We start from the raw sequence: 24,272 nt of genomic DNA on the forward strand, positions 1-24,272 counted from the left end.
CTCCGGACAGGGGCCAGCAGCCTCTCGCAGGGCCCTCCCGCCGGCGCCCACGGGCCTGCGCAGGGACCCCTCTCCCCCGAGGTCCCACAAGCCAGCCGAGCCTCCAATGAAAGACACCACAACACAATCACTTTAATGTCCTCGTTGAGGAGACCCCCCAAGACACTGGCGGGTGGGCTCAGTGGGCAAGGAAGTGTCCAGAAGGGAGCCCTGCAGCCCCATGTCCACTCAGCAGTGTCCGCTGGCCGTGGGGTATAGCCTGGGAGCAGGCCAGCCCCTCTTCCAGGGGCATCTAGTCGGGTGACAGCTGGTCTCCCCAAGGGCACCCAGGAGCTGGGGTCCGAGCCCCGTCCACGGCACACAGGGCTCTAGAACTCGGTCATCTTCTTGTGGGTGTCTGCTTTCCTCTGTTCCCGCTGCAGACCCGCCTCCTGGGCCTGGAGCTGCCCCAGCTCCCGCTGGGCTCCTGCCAGCCTCTCCTGCAGCTGGGCCGCCGTCACACTGTGCCTGAGGAGGAGCCTGCCGTTCAGCACGAGCTGCTGGGCCACTGGCACGAGGCCCCCACACCCGTGGCCACGGCCCTCCTCCTCCAAGCACCAGACCCTCCTCAGACAGCCACCACCCTGGGGTCAGCGCGTGCTCCAGCTCACGTGCAGGCGAGAAGGCACAGCATGGAAAGTGGGCAGGAGGCCCACGGCAGGGCTGAGGCATCGACACCCAGGGGGCTGCCCCCTGCCCCGAGTCTTGCCCCACACATACCGGCCGGTGTTTCGGGCAAGAGCCTTCTGGATGCCCCGGATGTCCCGCTGGGTCTGCTCGATCTTCTTCTCCGTCTGGAAGAGTCGCAGGCCCAGGGCCCGCTTGGCACTCCTGCTGGCATGGTACATCTCCTTCCCGCTCCTCCTCCCCGCGGGGGCCGCCGCAGCCTCCAGCGCCGCCGGGGTCCGGCACTGCAGCTTTTCGTTCAGAAAGTCAAACACGCTACGAGAGGGAGGGCGTCCACCCCCACTGCCCTGGCCTTTCGGGGGCCTCCGGGCGCCAGCCTTGCCGCCCTTGGTCCTCTTCTGCAGGATCTCTGCGCACTGGTCTAGCGACTTCCCTCGAGGCAGCACCACAGCGTGGATGGGCTCCACCCGGCCCTCGGCATGCCGGCCCAGACCTGGGGGCACACGGGGCTGGCGCTACCGCTGCTGGACCCGAGCCCCGTTGTGCGGCCCCCTCCCCTCCCCAGGGCGGCACACACTCACCCTTGCCAAACTCGTAGCCCATCTTGGCAAGGAGTCTGGAGCCGATGCCCCGTGTGTGCACCTCCCAGCCAGCGAAAGCGGAGCTGCAGGTCCCGGGCTCGGCAGCACTGGGTTCCACCACTGTAGGAAACAGGGCAGTGGCTCGGCCCCGCCGGACGGGGAGCACTCTGGGCTCCGGCCAGTGTCAGCCCAAGAGCTCAGCTCCGGGCCAGGGTCATGGTGCCCTGAGCCTCCGGCTCTCCTGTGATTGCCCAGACCTGTCACCGGCACGTGACTAAGGCGGGACTCACGGCAGAGTCTGGCGCAGCCTGCTCCAGCCCCCCCACCGCAGGGCCAACCTCCCCACCTGAGCCCTCCCCTGACCCACCTTCTCAGGCGGTGAGCTCCCGTCTTCCCCCCATAGAAAGTCCATGACTTCGCGGCTCAGTCCTCCCCTCCACCACCGTGGACATGGGGGTTCTGGAACTACCACCTCACCGGACAGATTCCACAGGAATGCCTCCCCTCTCCATCCTACCTGACCCCTTGGGAGGGCTGGACGCCCTCAGTCAGTTGCCCTTTTTTTTTTTTTTTTTAATTTTTATTTATTTATGATAGTCACAGAGAGAGAGAGAGAGGCATAGACACAGGCAGAGGGAGAAGCAGGCTCCACGCACTGGGAGCCTGACGTGGGACTCGATCCTGGGTCTCCAGGACCGTGCCCTGGGCCAAAGGCAGGTGCCAAACCGCTGCGCCACCCAGGGATCCCCCCAGTTACCCTTCCTGAACCGCTCCTGCCCCGGCTCTCTCAACACAGCCTCCCCTCTAGCTACTAGGTGTCCCCACGTGGAGACCACTGGAAGGAGCCGCTCCTTCCTGCCCCACGCCCCACCGGTCCCTCGCACGCCGACCGGCCAGCCCTGCTTCAGCGGACACAGCTTCGGCCTGCAGGGTGTGGAGCTGCGATCATCCCGTGTGCTCCCTGAAGACCAGGGCCGGGTCATTCCATCTGCAGGCCTCAGGGCCTGCCCCAGACTCCACACGCTCGCTCTCGTTTGCCCCCAACGCCTGTGGCGGGCTTCCACGTGTCCTCAGTCATGCGTGCCCCTTCTGAACACAGTCTGCCTCACTGCCCCCATACTCTCCAAGGATGTGGTGAGAGGGTCACAGGCCCTGCCAGCCGGAAGCCTCTCGGGGTGACTGCTACCAACGCTTCCCCTTGCCCCACTTTCCTGGCTTCTGGGATCCTGAACTGCCGCCATACCTCTGGCATAGCTGGGGTCATCTGGGTCGCCACTGTCTGAGTCCGAGGATCCCGTGGGGTCTGTGCGCAGCGGGGGCAGGATGCTGTCCCCCTCTACCACGGCCTCCTTCAGCAGCAGTGAGTCAAACTTGACGGTGTAGTAGCCATTATCTACATCTAGAGGCAAGGAACAAAGACAGGCCAGCTCAGTGGCCTCAACAGGTGGTAGGAACCACACTGGGAGTTAGAAGGAAGGTAGGGCCCAGGTCAAGGGTGGTCTCGCTCCTCTTGGGCATGGAACAGGGCTCTCCAGGAGGGGCCCCAGCTGAGAGGCCCGTGGGCAGCCTCACCAGTTATCCGAGCGGGGTACCAGAGGCCATCCTGCTGCTTGGCCAGACATGCAGAGCCAGCCTGTAGGGAGCTCAGGTCCGGGTCCTGGAAGGGGCGCAGCTCATCCACAGAGACCACCTGCCCATGGGAGAACCTGCCAAGACAGCCGCAGGGAGCAGGGGCTCAGACACAGCGCGCTGGGGCAAGTGAACCCAGGAGAACCCAGTCCACCTGCCTGGGCATCGGCCCGAAGGGAGGGAGACATGGCAGACAAACGGACACACACACATACACACCCACCCACGTATACACATACATGGGCATGCACACGTATACCCCTGCACACAAACAAGCACGTATGTCCACGTGCGCGCGCACTCTCATTCTTGGGATGGGCCTGGCTACCCTGGGGACGAGATGCCTCGCATTACCCTCCAGCTCTCCGGGCTAGAGTAACAATGTGATGGGCAGACAACCATGTGACGAAAGATCCCCATAGCCTCTCCACCAGAAGGGAGCCCCCCGGCACAAACAGATCGTCGAGGCGGGTGTGTTTGTGCGTGTGCGCTTATGGGACCGAGTCCTTCCCAAATCAAGTAGGAGAACACAGCTGTAACAGTGATGTCTTGATCTTTAGATGTAAGTGAACCAGTGAGATTAAAACCAAAACCGAGAGAGGAGGGGAGGGGAGAGGAGGAGGCAAAGAGGAAGAAATGTGGGGACAAAGGATGACAAGCTCAACTCTGCCAAATAAAGGCATAAAAGACTAACCACATATCCCCTCTACCGTGCCAGCCTTTCAAAGAGGAAACCGTTTTAACCCTACGAGAGCAACGAGGGACTGGCATTTCCTGGGTGACGCAGAGCTGACGCTGGCCCTGGCAAGCCCTTCCAGGTGGGAAGAGGTGGTGATAATGGGAACGCCAAGGAAGGGCTTCGGTCCTCTCCTATGGGTGGACAAAGATGGCCTCAGACACTTCCCCTGGCAAGATTCTGGGCAGTTCGTTCTCACACCTGATAGTCCTCAGGCCCTTAGGACACTGCCAACAACCAAGTAGCATCAGCGACTCCAAGACTGGCTTCCAAATGCAGTGGTGACTCTGGTTGAAAATCCTCGTTCAGCCAAGGAGGAAGACAATGGGTCCAAGGGGGGGGGGCTACACCCAGGACTGAGTTCAACCAAATACCCACTTCAGCACACGCCCCCCAGACACATGCCTCCAGAACCACCAATTAACATTTCTCTGCAGGAATATCCAGTGATAATAGAAGCCTGAAAATCTGGTATCCTGAACCCAGGAAAACACATCTAAGAACTGATTCTAGAAAAATAATAATGAAACTATGCAAAGATTTGCCCCAAAGATTGGTAATTAAATTCAAAAGACTTGGAAATAACCTAAGTTTCCAACCACGGGGAGTAGTTAAAGGCATATCCATAAAATGAACTTAAAACTAAGACGAACAGGCAAAGCGATCAATAGAATGAGCACGAGCACCTGGGAAGAGTAACACACACACGAAAAACCTCACATGTGATGGAGGAAATTCTACACACCGGTCAGGAAAGGATGGACTGCTGGTTCCAGAAGGAAAAGATTAGAAACTGGTTTCCCGTATTGAAAAACCAACTCAGGGACGCCTGGGTGGCTCAGCGGTTGAGCATCTGCCTTCAGCCGGGGGCGTGATCCTGGAGTCCCAGGATCGAGTCCCACAGTGGGCTCCCTGCATGGAGCCTGTTTCTCCCTCTGCCTCTCTCTCTCTCTGTCTTTCATGAATAAATAAAACCTTAAAAAAAAAAAAATTAAAAACCAACTCACTGGATGCCTGGGTGGCTCAGGGGTTGAGCGTCTGCCTTCAGCTCAGGGCATGACCCCTGAGGTCCTGAGGTCCCAGGATCGAGTCCCATATCAGGCTCCCTGCAGGAGCCTGCTTCTCCCTCTGCCTATGTCTCTATGTCTCTCATGAATAAATAAATAAAATCTTCAAAAAAAAAAAAAAAAAAAGGACAAACCAACTCAGTCACCTACCTCACAACAGTCATGGATGGAAATACACTCTAGAATAAAACTAGAATGTGAAAACAAGCACTTAGAACTATAAAGAAGGTTCTGAGTTCCAGCTGTGGCCAAGTAGAGAAAAACAGAGAAATTAAGCAAAATGGTCCAAACTCACAGCGTCAGAACTCTGGAAATAGAATGAAACAGACAACACACTGGTTAGTCATTATTTGTGAAAAACTGTCCAACTTCAGCCCCAGTGGCCCAGCGGTTTAGCGCCACCTGCAGCCCAGGGCGTGATCCTGGAGACCCGAGATCAAGTCCCACGTCGGGCTCCTTGCATGGAGCCTGCTTCTCCCCCTGCCTGTGTCTCTGCCTTGCTCTCTCTGTCTCTCATGAATAAAAAAAATTAAAAAAAAAAAACAACTGCCCAACTTTGGGACAGAATGGGAGGTGGGAATGTCTGTGGCTTCACAGTGGGGGGACATGCCCTGCGTGCCCACGAGGAGCAGTATGGCAGGGGTGAGACCAGGGATGACCCTGGGAAAACCATCAGCCCTGAGGCCGTGAGCCCAGCTCAGTGGACACTGACGATTCACAGGGAGACCCAGAAAATGGAACAACCATAGAAGGCTCCAACCCCCCCCCCCCAAACACCCTGGTTCTCCAGGAAACAAGGTGCACCAGTCAGGACTCCAGCCAGCGTCACGTGAACGGAGATGGGGGCTGCTGAACGTGGAATGTGTCCCCCGGTCCACACACTGATGGGGAGAAGCCTTGAGGGCAAGAGTGGCTGCAAATAACCTCTGCCTACATCATTGCCTGGCCACAAAGCCACACGGACACAGAAGGGAGCCCTAAAAAGCCAGGTCAAAAAGTAAATATAAATTTAAGGATCTAAGCAGATATATCAGAAGCTGTGCACTATGAGGGGGGACAGACTTCGTAATCCAGGTCCAGAAAATATATTAAAAGAAAACAAAATACTAAAGAAAACGATTCAAAGCCCAGAGCTGCTACAAGACATTACCTGAAATGTACCGTTTTCAATAAAAACTTACCAGGCACACAAACAGTAAAGTGGGACCCATATTTAGGGGAAAAAAGCAGTGGATGGAATCTGACTCAGTGGGTCCAAGTGCCAAAATCTGCCATGACTTCAAAGCAGACTCTGGTAAGTTCGAAGAACTAAATGAAAATCTGACAATGATTCAAGAAATAATAAATCTTAAAACATAAATAGAAAATACATAAAAAGAAAAAAAAGAAAATATGTAAAAACAAGACAGCAGACTTGAAAAGTCAATGACTGAAATGAGAAACTCACTAGCTGGGACACTGCTGGTCTCCGGCCTGGTGTGTAGGAAGCTGGGAAGTTACCCCTTTGCTGTAACCAAAGGTAAAAAACAACAAAATGAAAAAATCACTAACTCTTCTTAGATCCGTGAGAGAAAAAAGGTCACAGGGCAAACTGCTTTGCCAAATTTGGAGACACCAATAGGCAGATACCGAGAATCACAACCTACCAGCACGGTAACCCCCCACCGCCTGGCAGGAACCACCGTAGGAGCCTGTGCTAGAAAGGCTTGGCGTGGATAAGTCTGAGAGTTCAAACCCCTGGGGCTCCACAGGGGCTCTCACACTTTTTTTTTAAGTTTCATTTATTTATTTGAGAGAGAGTGAGAGCACAGGTGGGGGCGGGGAGAGCGGCAGAGGGAGAAACAGGCTCCCTGCCGAGCTGGAAGCCCCACAAGGGACTCGATCCCAGGACCCCGGGGCCATGACCTGAGCTGCAGGCAGTGGCTCCAAGCACCCCGGGGCTCTCACACTTTCGTGAGCTGTACTCCAGCTCTACCAGCTTTTCACAGTGAGTACTGGAGAAAGATCCGTTCATGCCCTGGCAGAGGGAGGGGAAAGGAAGCACCAGAAGGGCGCCCGGGGGGCTCCTTCGGAGGACTAGAGTGCCTCCCTCTCTCATGTCTTACCACCACACCACTGAAGGCTCGTTACGGGGACACTTCCTTAATTCAGAGACAAAGAGAAAATTCTGAATCACGTACAAGGATCCTCAGTAAGGTTACCTGCCAGTTTCTCGCTGGAAGCTATGGAGGCCAGGAGGCAGGCGGATGACATATTTAAAGGCTTAAAGAGAAAACAAAACCCTGCCAGCTGAGAATTCTGTATCTGGCAAAACTATCCTTCGAATGACAAATGAAGACATTCTCATATAAATAAAAGCGGAGGGAGTTCATTTCTAGGAGACCTGCCCTACAAGCAATGCGAAAGGGCCAAAGGACATTAGACCATAAGTCATACTGACACTGATAAAGGCAACTATGCAAGTAAATATAAAACTGTTACTACCTTTCTTTTTCTTTTTTTTTTTTTTTTTTTGGTTTGCAACTCATCTGTTTTTCCTCTATATGATTTAAGACAAATGCAGGGCAGCCCGGGTGGCTCAGCGGTTTAGCGCCACCTTCAGTCCACGGCCTGATCCTGGAGACGGGGGATGGAGTCCCACATCGTGCTCCTTGCATGGAGCCTGCTTCTCCCTCTGCCTGTCTCTCTCTCTCTCTGTGTGTGTCTCTCATGAATAAATAAATAAAAATCTTTAAAAGAAAGACAGACAAATGCATGAAGTAACACTCCTGAATCTCTATTCCAGGCACACAAGTACAAAGATGTAATTTGTAACAGTAACAGCATAAGGGGGGATGGACTATAGGTAGTTTCCCTACACTATTAAAGGTAAACTGGCATTATTCACACTAGATTGCTATATTAATCATAATCCAGGGAGTGTCATTAAGAAAATAACATGGGGGGTACCTGGGGGGCCCAGTGGTTGAGCATCTGCCTTCGGCTCAGGTCATGATCCTGGAGTCCTGGGATCAAGCCCCATGTTGGGCTCCCTGCTCAAAGGAGTCGGCTTCTCCCTCTCTCTCTGCCCCTCCCCACTGTTCGCTCGCTCTCTCTCAAATAAATAAAATCTTTTTTAAAAAGTGCACCCCAAAAAAAATCAAAGAGAATCAAAATGATAGAGTAGAAAAAAAAAAAAAAACACCAAAGAAAGCGATAATGAAGGGAATGAGAAACAAATAACCTAAAAGCCTATAGAAAACAAAGGGACACCCAGCTGGCTCAGTCAGGTGGAGCATGGGACTCTTGATCTTGGGGTGGTGAGTTCAAGCCCTACACTGGGTGTAGAGATTTGTTAAAAATGAAACCTTAAAAAAAAAAAAAGGAGAGAAAATAATAAGACAACTGGGGTGCGTACTTATCAATAACTATTTTAGTTGCAAGCAGAGTATGTAAACTCCAATTAAAAGACAGAACTGGAAGGATGGATGAAAAGAATGATCAAATTCTATGCTACCCACGAGACTCATTTTGGGGTCCAAAAACAGCAAAAGGCTGACAAGTTTCTAATGCAGGCCTTTCATGAAAGTGTTAAAACATGAACTTTTGAAAAGTGGGTGATACCTGTATAGAAAATCAGAATCTCAAAACATGAGAGACACCGAACTCTGGGAAACAAACAAGGGGTAGTGGAAAGGGAGGTGGGCAGGGGGTTGGGGTGACTGGGTGACGGGCACTGAGGGGGGGCATTTGGCGGGATGAGCACTGGGTGTTCTGCTATATGTTGGCAAATTGAACTCCAATAAAAAAAAATTAGAATCTCATTAGATTGAAATTTGTCAAATATATGAAAATCCTGAGTCCATAAAAATATTACATTTTTTTGCCTAAGATTTTATCTAATTACTCACAGAGACACACAGAGAGAGACAGAGACACAGGCAGACGGAGAAGCAGGCTCCTCGCAGGGAGCCCGATGCGGGACTCGATCCCAGGACCCCAGGGTCACGCCCTGAGCCCAACGCAGACGCTCAACCACTGAGCCACCCAGGTGCCCCTAGAAATATTTTTTTAAAGCTAATTCACTACCTTCTCAGGATGAAAGAGAACCATTTATTAGCTTAGAAATGAAGTAAACAAAACAGGAAAGCCCAGCATTTATCCTGTATTTTCTCTATGTACCACTGGGAGCCAAGTCAGAGGTGCAGGAGAGCATCTCTTTACGGCTAACAAATGAAAATGAACAGAGAGAAAGACCTCTACTTTGCAGTCCCTGCTGAATCTGCCATCAGGCACCGATCACCAATGGCGTCCAAGGCTGCTAACATCACAACAGAAAAGCTAGACACCAAGTACGTCCCGATGAAGGAACAGCACCTAGAGTCTGGTCAAAGAGCGTGGACCTGCATGTGGTCAGCTCCCTCAATCCAGCTGCCAGCTTGCAGAGGACTGTGCTGGACCGCACCAGGGGTGTTCGACGATGGGGCCCGGGGCCCAGTCCTCCAAAAAGCTGTGAGGCCAGGAAAGGCTGGGAGGAGGGTGTGGACAGCCAGAGACAGCAGCTGAGCGAGCAAGATGGCACTGCAGTGTTTGCACCACAGCCACACTTGAGTGTGACCATAATAAAAGTCCAGAACAGCGGTCGTTTTTGGAGGAGGGAGCAGGCTGCATTTGGTTTGAGGTGCACGGAGGGGCTTGGGGGTGGTTGGCACATTTGCAGTTGTGAGCTGAGTGGTGACTGCTTGGGGTCACAGTAATCCCCACACTGTGTACTTACTTCCCACGCCTGATTTTACTTTACAGCAACGTAAAAGTTAACATCGACCGTGAGCTTACAACCTGTGAGGTACTACTCTAAATTCTCTGCACGTGGTAACGCATTCCATTGTCCCAACAACTATGAAAAACAACTCTCGTTTGTTTTACAAAGAAGTTGAAATACAGACATTAAGCTATAAAAAATGAATTAAAAGGTGCTGTATCTCACTAGGAACCAAGGAAACACAAACTCAACCATGATCCCATTTTCCCAGCGCTCAGCAGGCAGGAATCGGCAGTGATAGGATGAGGGACGAGGCACCGGCCTTCATGCGGAAGCGGGAACTCTGCACACTCTCGCCACACCCGTCCCATACTAGGGAAATTCTCGGCAGGTGCAGAAGAAGACACTGCTAAGATGTTCACAGCGAGCTGTTTGTAATAGACAAAAACTGGAAAACATCAGAAAGGAACGTAGCAGTTAAAACCAATTAAACAGCTCTGGAGATACCAGCACAGATGCCCTCTCACATCCCTGCTTAGTGTAAAAAGCAAGTTGCAAAATAAACCATCCTGTGTGATACCATTTGTTTCAAAAGTAGCACAAAAAGTTACTCTTCGCATATACGCTCACGTGCTAACATCTGCTAGAGGTAAACACAAGGGAGTTGTGATCACAGCCTCGGAGGAGAAGGGGCTGTGACACAGCCGGGACTCAAGGGCTGTTTCAGCGTCAGCTACTCTGTTTTTATTTTTAAAAATACAAAGCAGGGGCGCCTGGGTAGCTCAGTGGGTTAACTGAGCTAAGAGCGTCAGATTCTTGGTTTCAGCTCAGGTCCTGATCTCAGGGTCGGGCTCCGAGCTGAGCAGGGAGTTTGCTTGACATTCTCTCCCTCTCTCCTTCTGGCTCTCCCTGCACCGAGGGTGCATACTCCCTCCGCCTCTCTCTCACAAATAAATCTTTAAAAAATAAATAAAATAAAAATGCAAAGCAATGCAAGAAAAGAGTTTATCTGTCCGGCAGTGGCAAGTGGCTGTCGTAGGCTATGCCAGTGGGACCTACAGCTAACACAGCAGAGCAAGGCACAGCAGTTGGGGGCTGAGGCAAAGCTGGCCTGTGCCCGCTGCAGGCTCGCATGCGCCGCCGTCTGTGCCAGGCAACCTTAGCTGTGGTGGGACCCACCCCTGGGGCTTGCTGCACGGAGGGGTCAACACATGTGAAACTCCTGGCCCGAAGCCTGGCCTAGAGGAACAGCACACGGACATGTCAGCTCTCATCGCCACAAGGGGCATCACCCGGGCCCGTGGAGGCACCCAGAGGGTAACGGCAGAGAGGACGAGAGGCCTTGCTACTCTGTTGTCTGACCTGTTTGTTCAGCAGCACACGATTGATCTGCTTTGTGAAAACTTGAGTACGTTTTATGAGTTACGCGCCTCCCCGTACGTGTGCCACACTGTAATCAGACTTACAAGGAAAGAAAGGATCGTGGAAAATCGTGTTAAATGATGCTCTGGACCCAGCAACGGTCCGTAAGCAAAGACGAAGACCAAAGGACTAGAGAGAGTTTCCCTGGATTATTGACTCAAAAAGAAAATCATCTGCAAGAGTTGCTGGTGAACATTCCCTCCACACATGGAAGCGACGAGGAGCAAAAGCCGAGTCAGGCGTTTTAAGGAAAGAGTGACATCGTTGCCACAGTTGTCTGAATCTCATCATGAACAAGATCCAACTTACGAAGTTGTTAGGGATGCGACCTCGAGCATTGATTGATGAAAAAAACACCAGGGACTTCTACCATTTCCTTTACACGCTGCAGGCAAACAAGAGGAAGACAAAGGAGAGAGCTAGGGATCCCTGGGTGGCGCTAGTGGTTTAGCGCCTGCCTTTGGCCCAGGGCGCGATCCTGGACACCCAGGATCGAATCCCACGTCGGGCTCCCGGTGCATGGAGCCTGCTTCTCCCTATGTCTCTGCCTCTCTCTCTCTCTCTCTCTCTCTCTCTCTCTATCATAAATAATAAAATAAAAAATTAAAAAAAAAAAAAAAGTCTCAAAGGAGAGAGCTAACAGGAGCCTGGCAAGGAAGGGCTGATCGGCGGCGAAGGGGGCAGCGGGCGGTCCCCACGCCCGGCCCTGCGGGGCTGCCACGCTGCATTTTACAAGTTTCACCCGAAAGGACCAAAGCAGCGATGGGTGGGGCAGCGTCCCTGCCAGCACCGGCCCTGCCTACCTGCGCCCCTGCTCCGGGGACTCACCTGCAGCTGTCCTGGAAGCGGCACTTGCCCTCCAGGAAGAACGGGCAGGGCTTCAGGGACTTGTGCGTGGGGTAGAGGTAGAGCACCCGCACGCCCGCAGAGCCGTCGCGCGCCGCCTCGGTGCCCACGATCATGGCGTTGTGGTACTCCAGGGTGCCCCAGGCGCTGTAGTAGGGCGCGTTCACCTTGCGGCCGCTCAGCGCCTCCTCCTCGTCGCCGGCCCCGTCCCGCTCCTCCTCGCCCGGCCCGGGCCCGCTGGGTGCCGGCTCGCGCTCGGGAGCCGTGTCCGGCGCGGCCCCGGGGGCTGCGGGCGCTGCGGGCGCTGCGGGCCCCGCCTGCTGGGGGCCCCGGCTGTCGGCGTCGCCCTGGGCCGCGCGCTCCCCGTCCAGCGCGGCCAGCAGCTTGCTCTTCCGGACGGACACCAGGCTGGCCTCGGTGAGCTCGATGAGCTCCTGCAGGTCGCCGCGCAGCTGCCGCAGGTCGGCCAGCTCCGAGGGCTCCAGGCCGGCGCCCAGCGCCAGCTCCACCTGCTGCAGCTGCGCGTCATAGGTGTGCAGCGCGGCCTGCAGGCTCTCCTCGTCCATCCTGCGGCCCGGCGGGCGGCGCGGCTGCAACGACCGGGAGCCCCTGAGCGCCGCGCCGGCCCCCGCCCCGCCCCGCCCCCGCCCCCGCCCCCGCCGCGGCCCGGCCCGCTCCGCCCGCCCGCTCGCCGCGGGCCCCGGCCCCGTCGCCCCAGACCGCGCCCCCTCGCCCGGGCCGGGCCCCTCCTCCGCGCGGGCTCCCGGCCGCCGCCATAGAGCCCCGCCGGCCTCACCGGCTAGAGCGGCCGGCGCCCCCGCCTCCGCCCTCGCAGCCCACCGGCACTTCCTCCCGGGCGCCGCCGCCACCGGAAGTGCCTCGCGCGGGGGACGCCGGGACGCGGCGCGCGGGGAGCGTCGGGACGGCCCCGCCCCCCCCCCCCCCCCCCCCCGCGGCCTGCGTCCCGTCGGGCGCCGCGCGAGGTCAGCGCGGGGTCGGCGCGGGTCGGCGAGGTCAGGCGCGGGCGGCTCCGCGGTCCCGACGGGCGCCAGGTAGCGCGGGCCGGTCGCCCCGGGGGCGGGGGGCGGGGCGGGGCCTCGGGGGCCTGCACCCGCCGTCGGGCCGCGACACCCGCCGGCCGCCGCCTCGCAGCCCGGCTGGGGGGGGCCGGACTCAGCAGCCCGGGGCCCGGCGGGCACCTGCTGGGGCGGGGGCGTCGGCAGCGCGGGGAGCCTGACGTCACGGCGGGCCTTCGGGTGCGGGCGGCGCGGGGGAGGGGGGGGGAGGGGAGGGAGGGAGGGGCTGCGGGGGCGGGGCGGCGCGGGGGAGGGGAGGGAGGGAGGGGGCGCGGGGGAGGGGGGGCGCGGGGGAGGGGGCTCGGGGGGAGCGGGGGGGGGGGGAGCGCCCCGGCAGCGCCCGCCCGCCCCGACCGCCGCCCCCGCCCCCGCGCGCAGGCAGGATGTACACGCTGCTGTCGGGCCTCTACAAGTACATGTTCCAGAAGGACGAGTACTGCGTCCTCATCCTGGGGCTGGACAATGCGGGCAAGACGGTTGGTGCCCGCCCCGGCCCTCCCCCTCCGCCGGCCCGCCCGCCCCCACCCGCCCCCACCCGCCCCCACCCGCCCCCACGTGCCCCCGCCCGACCCCGCCCGCCCCCCGCCGCCCCCGCCCGCCCCGAGCCACCCCCAGCCGCCGGGACGGGGACGGGGACGGACCCCGGGGAAGCCGCCCTCCCCTCCCTTCCGCCCTCCCCTCCCTTCGCAGACGTTCCTGGAACAGTCGAAAACCCGCTTTAACAAGAACTACAAGGGAATGAGCCTGTCCAAGATCACGACCACCGTGGGCCTCAACAGTAAGGGCCCCCCGGGGCGGAGGGCTCGTGGGGCCGCCCCCGGGGCCGCGTCAGGGAGCCCAGAGCGGAGCCCAGAGCGGAGCGCCCGGTCCCTGGCCTGGCCGGGAGGTGGCGCGGGGCAGCGGTCCCTGGCCTCAGCGTGTCCTCTCCCCGCAGTCGGCACTGTGGACGTGGGAAAGGCTCGCCTCATGTTTTGGGACTTGGGGGGCCAGGAAGAGCTGCAGTCGCTGTGGGACAAGGTAAGCGGGCGGTGCCCCGTAGGGCCCCGGCCGAGCCTCCCGTCAGCTCCGTCCCCCACTGTGTCCCTGAGGCTTCCCCCGGCCCTGTCCGGCTCCCCCGTTGCCCCCACCCTCAAGAGTGAGGACGTGCCGGTTTCCTTCTGATTCAGAGATTTGCTTCCCATGAGTACAGGCCGGGACGAGAGGTGGCCAGGAAGCAGGTGCGGGCAGGCAGGGGGCCTGTGGGTGCTGGGCTTCAGCGCCGGGGCCTCCTCCCGGGTTCTCCTTCAGGACCTGTCCTCTGCGGCGTCCTCCTCCCCGCCTGGCGACGGTGCCCCTGGAGGCCTAGAACCGCTGCCTCCCTGACATCCGGGGCGTGTCTGGGACACCCGTGCGCTGTTCTTCCTCCCTCACACCCCCAGCACTGGCCGCCTTGCGCTGGGCACATGCAAGCAGAACGCACCCAGCCCTGCCCTCGGCCGCCCCTCGGGAGGGTCGGTGTGGCTCCGGTGCAGCCCCGCTTCTGGGAGCGCAGGCGTGCGCCCTGACCCTTACCAGTCGTCCCTGTGTTTACAATCGGGTGTCCGGGTCGGGGTTTCTAGTCTGACTGCGGCAGCAGGGACCTTGGTCATTCTCTAAAGTGTTTTTTTTTGTCCTGACTCGTATCGACGAGGTCAGTATCCGTCCTGTGGCCAGAAGATCACCAGCAGATTCTCCGGCCAGTTAAATTGGACCGAGGCGCAGGAGGCCAGGGGGTCTGCTCTTCTAAACCAAGACCCCCGGGGGCGTGAAACGGGTCCTCACGTCCCATCACAGGCCAGGGTCTGAGGAGCAGACTGCGAGGCGGACGTCGGGGCAGAATGTGTTAGACGACTAGCACCGGGCGGGGACCTGGGGGGATGTGGGGCTGGGCGGTGAGGAGGGTCAGCCCGGGTCCCGGCGGGCAGGGGGCCATGGAGGCGCTTGCTCCTCAGACCGGCCCCACACCAGGCTGAGCTGACCAGGACTCAGCTGCCGGCTGGGTCACCACCGTGGGCTGCCTGGGGCGGCTGTGATTCAGGGAGGGCGCATTTGGGTTAAAATAGGTGCTGTAGGACCAGCGGGTTCATCCCCCCGGTGCACCGCCCGCCACGGGGTTCTGCGCGGGTCACGGCAGCCCATCACACGTCTGACTGGGGCACGGCACCTCCAGGGCTGGCTCTCAGGAAGAGCTGGGGGGGGCTTCGAAGCTGGCAGCACCCCCCCCCAGCCACCACTCCTGTCAGCGGTGTGGCTTGTCACGAGGGTCAGAGCCTAGGTCCCTCAGCCCCACTTCTGCAATTGACCTCTGGGTCTGTTGTGAGCTCCCACCGAGGGGGCAGGTATCCCTGCTGGGCCGGGGTCTCTGCTGGCCTCTGAAGCCACCTCATGCACGTGCCGAGCAGGCCATTGGGGGCTGTGACTCAGCAGGTCTCTTGCTGAGCCTTTGGTAAAGGGCTGCCCGGGTGGTGACCACACCGGCCACCCCTGGCCAGAGCTGTGAGGAGGGCAGCGGAGGCCCTGTGGGTCCCCAGGACAGAGGGGAGGGAGTAGAGCTCCACGTGCCGCGCCCCGCAGCCTGGCCCCCGCGTGCTGTCTGGCGCTGGGACATGGTTGGGCTTGCTGTCCTTTTGTCCCTGGCAGGTGACCAGTAGCCCTTCCCCACGGCCCCTGCCTCCATCCAGGCTGAGTGCTGCTGCCTGTGGTCTGTCCACGTACCAGCCTAGGCTGCAGCTTCCCAGCAGATGAGACATGGACTCCCTGCGCCTGCCCCGGGGGCACTTCTGGCCTCTGCCCCTCCAGGCCACACCAGCAAGACCATCGTGTGGCCGTGGGGAATCAGCAATGCCGTGGGGTTGAGGCAGCCTGCCATGTCCCCGGCCCTGGTCATGCTCAGCCCCAGATGTCCGTCACCCCCTTCTGGGCCATCACCTGCCTGGGCCAGGCCGCACGTTGCGGGGGCTGCGGGGTGAGCCTCTCCCTGGGCTTGCTGCCCGCCCCCCGCGGCGCCCCTTCCTGCCGCAGACACCTGCTGTCGGGCCGGCCGGCTCCCAGTTGTCAGCAGCAAGACGGCGTGCTGCTTAGGCCCCTGCGGCCCTCTGTGCCCCAGGGCGTGGGCTGCAGGAGTGCTGGTGCCCATGACTGACCCCGCCCCTCCACGAGCCCTGGCTGTACCCTGAGGGTTTCCCGGTTGTCAGGGTCTCGGCTCATGGGCCACTCGCGCGTCCCACCAGTGTCGTGTGTTGTGTGTGGATGTCCCAGGTTTCTGGGCTCTTGTGGCAGCTGCGGCAAAGCGGCAAAGATGCTGCTGCTTGCCAGATGCGGAGACTTCCCGTGTCTCTTCTGATTGGGGTAGAAAGGAGGCTCCCCCAGTGTGTGGCTGTGTCCCTCGTGCCCCACGTTCCAAGGGCCCACTCCTCGCGTGCCCTATTTCATGCATCTGTCTTTCTGGCTTTGTCTGCAACAGAACTTTTCCCGGGCCCTGGGCCCCGATGCTGCTGCCGTATGTGTGCCCGGGGCTGACCACTCTGTCCTTAGCCCCGCCTGTCCACTTGGTGGCCGTTCTGTGGCTCATCAGTGGTATGGCCATCAGGCCTGCCATCCGTGCGGGCACGTGACCGGGCTGGTGCCCCTCCCTCCACTGCCCTAACTGCATGGGGACCCGCTTAGCTCGGGCTCCTCCAGCCGCCGTCAGGCCAGCAGTCACGGGCAGTTCCCGGGAACAGGTGCTAAAGTGGGATTTGGGGATGTAGCACCCAGGAAGTGGACAGACGGTGGTGGCCACCCCCTGCCCAAGGTCAGCAAGCCCTCCCTGAAGGAATCGAGGGCTGCATCGTCCTTTTGCCCCACCTTCCCACTACCTAAAGGCGCCCCAGGAGGGTCTTCCAGTTGGGGGCTGGCCTTGGGGTGGCCAGGTGCCTGTGGCCCAGCACCCCACTTTCTGCCCTCCCCAGTACTATGCGGAGTGCCATGGTGTCATCTACGTCATTGACTCCACGGATGAGGAGAGGCTGTCGGAGTCCAAGCGGGCATTCGGTGGGTATGGGGGTTAGGGCTGGGAGGGGGCTGGGGACTGGTCGGGTCCGGCGCGCCCGCCTGTGCCCCTGGGGCTGCCCTTGGCTGGAGGCGGGGCCGCGCGTGAACGCACCTGCGCAGAAGCCCTCACTGCCCACGTCTGCACCCGCTCCAGAGAAGATGGTGACAAGTGAGGCGCTGGATGGTGTCCCCATCCTCGTGCTGGCCAACAAGCAGGACGTGGAGGTGAGCCTCCCCACGGGGCGGTCCCCCGCCAGCAGGGCAACGGGGGGCCAGCCCCGGACACCCCCGTAGCCACGTTTGTCCCAGGTGTGGGACATGGCCTTCCCCAGGTGCGGGCGCCTTTTCCGCACAGGAGGGCAGGGGCGGCTGGAGGCGTGGCGGGGAGACCCTGTGCGCAGGGGGGCGGGGGCGGGGGCGGGGGTCTGCTCCAGCCTTGCCCTGCTGCCCCGGGGACCTTCCCCGCTGGCCCGGCTGCGTCTGCCCCTGGCGTCCTGCGGCCCGAATGCCCCTGCTCCTCCCCTCCGGAGCCCAGCCCCTGCCACCGGGATGGCGTCCTGCCCTCAAGGCTTCCCCCCCAGACCTGCCTGTCGATCCCCGACATCAAGACGGCCTTCAGCGACTGCACCTCCAAGATCGGCAGGCGAGACTGCCTGACCCAGGCCTGCTCGGCCCTCACGGGGTGAGTGGGGCCGTCCTCCCCGGGTGGGGGCCCAGCCGGCCCCGCCTGACGCCCGCTGTCTCCACAGCAAAGGGGTGCGCGAGGGCATCGAGTGGATGGTCAAGTGCGTCGTGCGGAACGTGCACCGGCCGCCGCGGCAGAGGGACATCACGTAGGCGTGGCTGGTGCCGCGGGTGCCCACAGCTCGTCCTGAGCGCCAGAGGAGCGCTCCTGCCGGCTCCGTGCCTCGGTCCTGGGGCGCGGGCTTGCTTTGCTCTGGGTTTTTTCATTTGCTTTGTTTTTTCTTTAAGACAAATTTTTCTGTGTCCATAAAAGTGTAGGTATCGGGGGGCTTCTGCCAAGGGGAGTCGGGGCCCCCACACGACCCCTGCTGAGCTTCCCCAGGGTGGGGGTCCTCTGGGCAGCAGGGGAGGCTGCTGGGCTCCTGACCGTCCCATCTCCGTCCCTGCTGGGCCTGGAGGAGGCTGGTGTCCTCAGGCAGGGGGACTGCCCTCGCGGCTGTAGGCCCCCGGGGGTTCTGAGGCCCCAGGAGTCGGCCTGGGAGACTGTGTCCTCCCCACCCTGGCCTGACGTTGCCTCCTTTTGCTCCCCAGCAGGAGGGGAAGGAGGAGTGTCCCCTTTGTGTCTGCTGCTGACCTGGGAGAGTGTGAGGCAGGGGCAGGCTGCGTTCCTGTGGGGCCAGGTGGCTGCTTGGCCTTTGTTCCCAGCGGGGGGATGAGGGGGCGTCCCTGTCCTGTCTGGGAACAAGCGGTCTCAAGACCCACATTTGGGCCTGTGCCTGCTAACAGGCCCCCAGGTGAGGCTGGTTCCCGGGACGCACCCCCCGCCCCCCCACTGGGACCTGCAGTGGCCCGGGGTCCTGGGTGCAGTCATGAGTCCAATGGGCCGGCACTGGCTGGAGTGTGTCCAGAGCCACAGCGGTCCGGGTTACGCTCCGGCGCCCTCCTAACCCCACCCTGGGTTGTGGGCCCCAGCCTACGGCATGGTGACCGCAGCACAGGGGCCCCTGGGCTGGAGCTGTGACCTACCTGGGCACCGCCTTCCCGCTTCTGTGGGCGTGGCTGAGCCAGAGCCTGGACCCAGGTTTGGGGCTGAGGTCTGACCTGCTAGCCTGGCAGCCCCGCCCCCGCCGCCCCCGTGGGGACATGGGAGGGTTGCTGGGAGAGATGAGTCAGGCCTGGGGGTGGGGAGGCAGCTGCAGGTGAGGTGACTGGGGAGTCATGGGCCACAGGGTGGTTCCCCCCCCCGCCCCCGGGATCAGTGCTGGGAGTCCCCCAGCTGCTCTGGAACTGTCCAGCCCTCTTCTGAGACAGTCTTGAGGGGAAAAGCCGTGTTTCCCAGAAAGTGCCCAGGAAGCACCGGGGGAGGTGCTTGGCCACGCCTCTCCTGGGAAATCCCCGGCGGGCGCTGGGAGCGCCGTCCAGCCGGCCACTCCCCGAAGAGCCCCTGCGCTTGGCGCCACCGCCCTCCACCGTCCTGGCCACAGCTGGAAGGGACGCACCTGCTGCCCCCTGGGCCTCTCCAGCCGCTCCTCCCGTGGAGGGTCTGTCCGCATGGGGCGGGCGTGGGGAGCTTGAGCCCGCCCACCCGACGTGCCCGCCGCGCCCCCCGGCAGACACGGTTTCATACAACCCCTTTCACAAAACAGCTTTATAAAAATAAACTTTGTTAGCGCAACAGGAGCCCGGTGGGTCAAAGTTCCTTCGGTGCTGGGGTGAGGCCCGCGTGGGGTGGGGTGCTCAGTGCGCCCAGAAGCGCGCGCGGACGCTGCGCTCCAGCCCTGGCAGCCTGGCCTCCCGCAGCGCCCGCAGCAGCCGCCCCGCCAGCGCCCCAGCCCGGGCCTCGCGGAGCTCCAGGAGCTGCCTCCGCAGCTTCAGCTGCAGCTCCGCGCGGCCCTCCCTCGGTGGCACCGGCCCTGGGGCCTCGGGGCCCGCCAGTGCGTGCCACAGCCGCAGGAACTTCTTGAAGGACAAGTCCTGGAACGCCACGAAGTCGATGAGGGCACGCTCGCACTCCTCGGCCCCTGCGGGAGGTCAGGACCCAGTAGGAGGGGCCCGGGGGGCAGGGCTGGGGCCCACTTGGCCGGCGCGTGGGCTCCCTGATGGGGTGTGGGGCGTTCACCAGCCCCCCCAGGCTGCTCACCTGGCGCCCCCAGCTCCGCGGTGCTGAGCGGGAAGCCCACGCAGCTGGTGCATAGGGCGTCGTGGGAGGGGGAGCCGGGCACGTTGAGGGCGAGGCCCAGGGCCGAGCAGTTGCGGTGCGGCTGGCAGCGCTCCGAGCTGGAGCTGCGGGCCGAGAAGGTGCCGGGGCCGCACGGCTGGCACTGCGTGTTCTGGCTCGGGGTGCCTGGGGCGAGATGCGGGCCGGGGTCAGGGGGACCGCGCCCTCGCCGCCCCCCAGAGCCCCGCCGCCCACCCACCCACCCACCCACCGGGGACAACGACGCCACTGCCGGGTGGGCAGGGCTCGTGCTCCAGGCAGAAGCCGCCGTGCGCGAAGAAGCCGGGCCGGCAGCGGCAGGCGCGGTTGTGGGTGGGCTCGCAGGGCCGCGCCTCCTCCTCGCGCTCCCCGCAGATGACGTTGCAGTAGCGGCAGCGCTCCAGGTAGTTCCAGAACTGCGTGTAGTGGCGCGGGGGGCACGCGCTGCACGTCGTGGGGCTGTCCCGGCGGCACGGCTGCTGCACGAAGGTGCCAGGGGGACACTGGCTGCACACCAGCCACTCCCGCGTCTCCACGTCCCGCCACGGGTAGGTGAGTGTGTCTGTGCCCGCCGCCCAGGGCGCTGCCAGAGCCAGCAGCAGGGCGGGCAGCGCCCACGGCAGGGCCTGCCTCTCCCGTGCACACATGGCCGTGACCAGCCAGTGGCGGGGACACCAGGACACACAGCGGCCCCAGCTGCCCTGGCAGCCCCTCCCCGGGCTGCCTGCTCCCACACGCGCTGCGCCGGTGGCCTTTATGGGGTGGCCGGGCCACGCCCCCAGGGCAGGGCTCGCGACGTCCAGGCCCTGCTGGCGAGTTGTCCGCAGCGTCACCACGGCCCCTCCCCCGCCAGGAAGCCCCTCGCCCCCGCCTGGCGCCAGGCTGCCTGGGGGTGGAGGCCAGGGCCCCAGGGGTGAGCACGCCCACCACCAGCCCGGGCAGCCGGGCAGCCGGGGTGGACGGGTGGACGTGGGGCTGTCCCCGTCCCTCCCCAGCTGGCCCTGAGGACGCAGGCTGAGCCCCGCAGGACGTGTGTGCATCTGGCAGGAGGGCCCCCCTCCCAGCACCTCACAGCCCTCCGCAAGCCGCGACAGTGTCAGCAACTTTATTACGCGGCCGGTCACCGGATTAAAAGTAGGTCCAGGGCCCACACGGGGTCCTGAGGGCAGGGCGCAGGGGTGCCCCACCTTCCAGTCCTGGTCTCGGGGCTCCACCCACAGTCAGCAGCCAATGGGACTTCCCAACCTGCACCTCTCTGCCGACAGCCACCCCGACCCCGAGGTGGCTTGGGGCCTTCCGGGCAGGCCCACACCCCGTGAAGAGCGCGCGTCCGGGCTGCTTATCCTGGGAGCGTCCGCCTGGCCCGGGGTCTGCGCGCTCACCGGGGCTCCGGCCAGAACACCTGCGCGATGCTCTGCTTCCTGGCGGGGGCGCGGCAGGCCGGGCAGGTCCTAGAGGCCTGTGGACACAGGACAGTGCTGCCCGTCTCCGCCGGCCGCCCCCCAGCCCACCGGGTGCCGCAGGGCCCCCGCTGCCAACCTGGAGGAGCCGGCTCCAGCAGGCCCAGCAGCGGTGGAAGTCGCAGGCAGGGCACTGGAAAGGGACCGTGTCCTCCAGCCCGCAGCCCGGGCACGCCAAGCCTGCTGCAAGGGGCGTCCGTGAACGGGCACCGTGGCGGCTGGTCCCCCCACCGCCAGCACGCCCTGCACCCCCAACACCTACCCCACTCGGGCTGTGCGTGCCTGCGGGGGGCGCTGGGGGGCTGCCTGGGAGCCCCCGCGTCCCCGACGGGCCTCGGTGGGAAGAAGGCAGAGATCTTGCTCTGGGTGGTCCCCGGCTTCTCTTGCTGGGGGGCACCTGGAGACAGCGGCCAGTGAGCGCGGGGCGGGGCTGCTCTGCGGTCCACCCTGCGGGCGGGGCCCCAGCCTACCTGGAGGGGCGAGGTCCGGCGGCGGCGTGGTGGGGGCCCCCTCCTGGGGGCCTGGCCCGAGCCCCGTGCTTGGGGCAGCCCCCGTGCTTGGGGCAGCCGGGCCCATCAGGTCCGCGCACGTCTGCCGGAAACGCCGCTTGTGGTGAGGTCTCAAGAACATGCTGAACCCTGCGGGGAGCAGGTGGGGCTCAGCCCTGCCCCCCCACGGTCCCCCCCACGGCCCCGCCCCATGGCCCCCTCGGGCACCACGCACTCTGCAGCAGCGGGAAGTCCTCAGGCCTCGACGTGGTGAGCGCGGCCACCACAGCCACCACCTTCTCCAAGTCATCGTCCCGCTTGTAGGCGGTGAGCGCGGCCAGGAGCTGGCTGCAGCCCGCGGACCCCAGGGCCGTGCGGACGTCGGCCAAGTAGGCCCTGGCAGCAGGCGGGCCTTGCCTCTGTGCGGCGGAGGCTCTCAGCTCCTCCCCGGGCCGGCTGCTGGGGTCTCCTGGAGGGGAGGGGACATCCCAGGGCCTCCATCACACGGGCCGCCTCCCTCGCCCTGGGATGCAGAAGTGGAGCAGCCCCCACCCGCGAGATCCTCTCCACCAGGCACCGTGGGCTGTTCCCGGCCTGGCCTGAAGCTCCAGGGGCTGCTACCTGCAGGCGCCCGCCCGGAGAGCAAGTGTGGTCCGCCCTGGTTCAGGTGCTGCCCAGGGTCCAGCTGCCTGTCCACCCCCTGGGACAGGGTCAGCTTTAGGTCACACTCCCCGCTTCCTGGAGGAACATGGACACACGTGGAGCCATCCAGCTGGTCCCGAGGCCTGGCATGCTCCCCGGGGAGGAGGCAGGTCCAGGGAACACGGATGGACCCACAAGGCCCATGAGACCACAGCAGGGGCACCCGGACCCGCAGGGGCCGGCTCAGAGAGGCCCCAGTGGACCTCAAGCCCAGAGAGGACAGGGGCGACTCAGGCTGGAGGGTCCCCGCCTGGGAGGTCGAGCATCCTCCTAAGCCAGGTCCGCGTGACACCAGGCCGCGGAGTCCGTGCTCAGGGCCGGCTGTCTGCTAACCACGGGGACAGGGGCTCCCAAGCGTGGAGGCGCAGAGCGCACTCCGGGTGGATGCAGGAGGGGCCTCCTGGACCCCCGCACGTGGGCCACGCCAGGAGCCCCGGGGGCACGCGCCTCCCCCCCGACGGAGCTCCACCCAGCTGGCCTGCAGGGCCGACCCCGCACCCCCGCACCTGGGGCCCAGCGCTGGCCTGCTCACCCCTGGGGGCCAGGGCCGCCGCCCGCTGCCGCGGAAGGCTGTGCTCGGGCTGGTAGCCGCAGCCGCGGCCTGTCCGCTGCACGCAGACCTCCTCGAACCGCTGCTTGTGGTGCGGCCGCACAAACTGGTAGAAGCCTGTTGGGAGGGCGTCTGGCCTGCAGGTGCGCCCCGTGCCGAGCACCCCACCTCCCCAGGGGCCGGGACAAGCGTGGAGCCTGGTGCCCCCCGGGACGGGCGACCCCCCGGGCCAGCGCACCTTGGAGCAGGCCGTGCTTCTTGGGGTCCTCGGCAAAGAGAGGGCCGAGGCAGGCCAGCAGCGCCTCGAAGTCGTCGGAGCTCTTGTAGTCCTGCAGGGCCCTGGTGAAGGTGCCAAAGCTGGCCTGGCTCAGCGCCTGCTTCACGGCCCCCATGTACAGCTTGGCCCTGCCCTCCTGCGTCTCGGCTGCCGGCCCCTCCTGCCGGGCACAGGGCCAGGCCGTTCAGGCGGGGCCGCTGCTGCTACCGCGGGCCCGGGGCGGGGGGTGGCTCCAGCTGGGGGCGGCCATGCCCCTTGGGAACAGCAGAGGCGGCCGAGGCTCAGGGGACAGCCGGCCCAGGAGGGGGACGTCTGGATGGAGGGGGACGTCAAGCCCGCAGGCCTCCCCCTGGACCGCCGGCCAGGAAGCCTGGGAAGCACACAGGACGGCTGCAGCCTCCCGCGTCCCCGTCCAGTGCGGCCCGATGCCAAGGCCCCTGGCGCCCTGCCCACCTCCAGACGGCACCAGCCCCCCTGCCCTGGGCACCGCCTGCTCCTTCCCAGAAGCCCAGGATGATGGACAAAGGCAAGTGGTACATGGGGCTTTCCAGGGCTTTCCTGGCTCGGGCCTTCCGTGCCCTTAAACACTTTCATCTCAGGGAAGGCGGACCCTCCCCACGCTCGGCACGTCCCCACGCGGCACCGGGAGCCCAGCGTAGCCCGGACAAGCTGGCCCGACGCAGGCCCCACATCCAAGCAGCCTCCGGCCGGGGCCTGCCTTCAGTCGGCTGGACCGTCGTGCCGTCCGCAAAGCGCGGCCCCATTAAAGCACGACAAAGTGGAAGGCCCAGGGCTGGGCCCAAGCGTGCGGGACTGCAAGCACGGGGCACGCAGGTGGGAGGCGCCGTGGGGCCGGGTCAGGCACGCACACTGCAGGGCGCCGAGCTGCTGAAATGCCCTCCAGGTCGTCGGGCCCTGTGCGGCCCGGGCCCGGACAGAAGCGGTAGGCACTTGGCGGCAGCCCGAGCCCCGGTCGGAGGGGCCTGGAGCTCACGACAGCCTGAAACGACGCTCCTTTAAACACTGAGGCCCACGCGGGCGGGGGGGCACAGGCGTCGGACAGCCCAGGGCGTGGGGCCACGCTGTGCCCCTGGGAGGGC

At 62.7% G+C, this 24,272-nt stretch overlaps 4 protein-coding genes across 18 annotated transcripts in view; 1 reads left to right on the forward strand and 3 right to left on the reverse strand.

Moving 5' to 3' along the window:
• Positions 1–107: 107 nt before the first annotated feature.
• Positions 108–12,621, reverse strand: ZGPAT (zinc finger CCCH-type and G-patch domain containing). The gene is made up of 7 exons (XM_041732514.1): positions 12,485–12,621; positions 11,671–12,278; positions 2,820–2,953; positions 2,491–2,646; positions 1,248–1,367; positions 760–1,159; positions 108–507 (listed from the first exon to the last, which is right to left on the reverse strand). Exons 2-7 carry the CDS (start codon positions 12,252–12,254, stop codon positions 369–371), a joined length of 1,533 nt encoding a protein of 510 aa, XP_041588448.1. The 5' UTR covers positions 12,255–12,278; positions 12,485–12,621; the 3' UTR covers positions 108–368.
• A 21-nt stretch (positions 12,622–12,642) lies between these two features.
• ARFRP1 (ADP ribosylation factor related protein 1) lies at positions 12,643–19,173 on the forward strand. 9 transcript variants are annotated; one of them, XM_041732518.1, is made up of 8 exons: positions 12,643–12,740; positions 13,143–13,240; positions 13,455–13,542; positions 13,699–13,781; positions 16,733–16,814; positions 16,969–17,039; positions 17,350–17,500; positions 17,564–19,173. In XM_041732518.1, the coding sequence occupies exons 2-8, from the start codon at positions 13,148–13,150 to the stop codon at positions 17,806–17,808; spliced, it is 813 nt and encodes a 270-aa protein (XP_041588452.1). In that variant the 5' UTR covers positions 12,643–12,740; positions 13,143–13,147; the 3' UTR covers positions 17,809–19,173. The 9 variants fall into 9 exon arrangements, with proteins under 9 accessions (XP_041588452.1, XP_041588456.1, XP_041588457.1 ...); XM_041732522.1 differs by having other exon boundaries at positions 12,644–12,740; positions 17,383–17,500; XM_041732523.1 differs by having other exon boundaries at positions 12,647–12,740; positions 17,350–17,496.
• On the reverse strand, positions 19,132–21,035 carry TNFRSF6B (TNF receptor superfamily member 6b). Its single transcript, XM_041732515.1, has 3 exons — positions 19,928–21,035; positions 19,639–19,842; positions 19,132–19,519 (listed from the first exon to the last, which is right to left on the reverse strand). Exons 1-3 carry the CDS (start codon positions 20,733–20,735, stop codon positions 19,236–19,238), a joined length of 1,296 nt encoding a protein of 431 aa, XP_041588449.1. The 5' UTR covers positions 20,736–21,035; the 3' UTR covers positions 19,132–19,235.
• The window catches only part of RTEL1 (regulator of telomere elongation helicase 1), a 29,220-nt gene continuing 25,732 nt past the window's right edge, over positions 20,785–24,272 (reverse strand). For 5 of the 7 annotated variants that reach the window (XM_041732511.1, XM_041732506.1, XM_041732512.1 and 2 more), the window contains 8 exons: positions 23,134–23,332; positions 22,878–23,012; positions 22,265–22,381; positions 21,879–22,112; positions 21,626–21,793; positions 21,418–21,552; positions 21,235–21,338; positions 20,785–21,154 (listed from right to left, as the gene is read on the reverse strand). In XM_041732511.1, the coding sequence (XP_041588445.1) occupies positions 21,074–21,154; positions 21,235–21,338; positions 21,418–21,552; positions 21,626–21,793; positions 21,879–22,112; positions 22,265–22,381; positions 22,878–23,012; positions 23,134–23,332 (1,173 nt within the window). In that variant the 3' untranslated portion in view covers positions 20,785–21,073. The remainder of the gene's footprint in view (positions 21,155–21,234; positions 21,339–21,417; positions 21,553–21,625; positions 21,794–21,878; positions 22,113–22,264; positions 22,382–22,877; positions 23,013–23,133; positions 23,333–24,272) is intronic. The other 2 variants (XM_041732510.1, XM_041732513.1) reach the window with 2 other exon arrangements.

This window comes from Vulpes lagopus, chromosome 18, assembly GCF_018345385.1.
Source record: "Vulpes lagopus strain Blue_001 chromosome 18, ASM1834538v1, whole genome shotgun sequence".
Taxonomy (NCBI): Eukaryota; Metazoa; Chordata; class Mammalia; order Carnivora; family Canidae; genus Vulpes; species Vulpes lagopus.

What these genes read in the sequence shown, in the direction of transcription:
- ZGPAT (XM_041732514.1), bottom strand. Translation starts at nt 12,254, where the DNA reads ATGGACGAGGAGAGCCTGCAGGCCGCGCTGCACACCTATGACGCGCAG. An exon ending in GTACCCCGCTCGGATAACTG is followed by an intron (nt 2,647 to 2,819) that starts GTGAGGCTGCCC and finishes CCTTGCCTCTAG; the next exon opens with ATGTAGATAATGGCTACTAC. An exon ending in CTTGCCCGAAACACCGGCCG is followed by an intron (nt 508 to 759) that starts GTATGTGTGGGG and finishes GCTCCTCCTCAG; the next exon opens with GCACAGTGTGACGGCGGCCC.
- ARFRP1 (XM_041732518.1), top strand. Translation starts at nt 13,148, where the DNA reads ATGTACACGCTGCTGTCGGGCCTCTACAAGTACATGTTCCAGAAGGAC. An exon ending in GACCACCGTGGGCCTCAACA is followed by an intron (nt 13,543 to 13,698) that starts GTAAGGGCCCCC and finishes CTCTCCCCGCAG; the next exon opens with TCGGCACTGTGGACGTGGGA. An exon ending in GGAGTCCAAGCGGGCATTCG is followed by an intron (nt 16,815 to 16,968) that starts GTGGGTATGGGG and finishes CACCCGCTCCAG; the next exon opens with AGAAGATGGTGACAAGTGAG.
- TNFRSF6B (XM_041732515.1), bottom strand. Translation starts at nt 20,735, where the DNA reads ATGCACACACGTCCTGCGGGGCTCAGCCTGCGTCCTCAGGGCCAGCTG. An exon ending in CAGTGGCGTCGTTGTCCCCG is followed by an intron (nt 19,843 to 19,927) that starts GTGGGTGGGTGG and finishes ATCTCGCCCCAG; the next exon opens with GCACCCCGAGCCAGAACACG. An exon ending in CGCGGAGCTGGGGGCGCCAG is followed by an intron (nt 19,520 to 19,638) that starts GTGAGCAGCCTG and finishes GACCTCCCGCAG; the next exon opens with GGGCCGAGGAGTGCGAGCGT.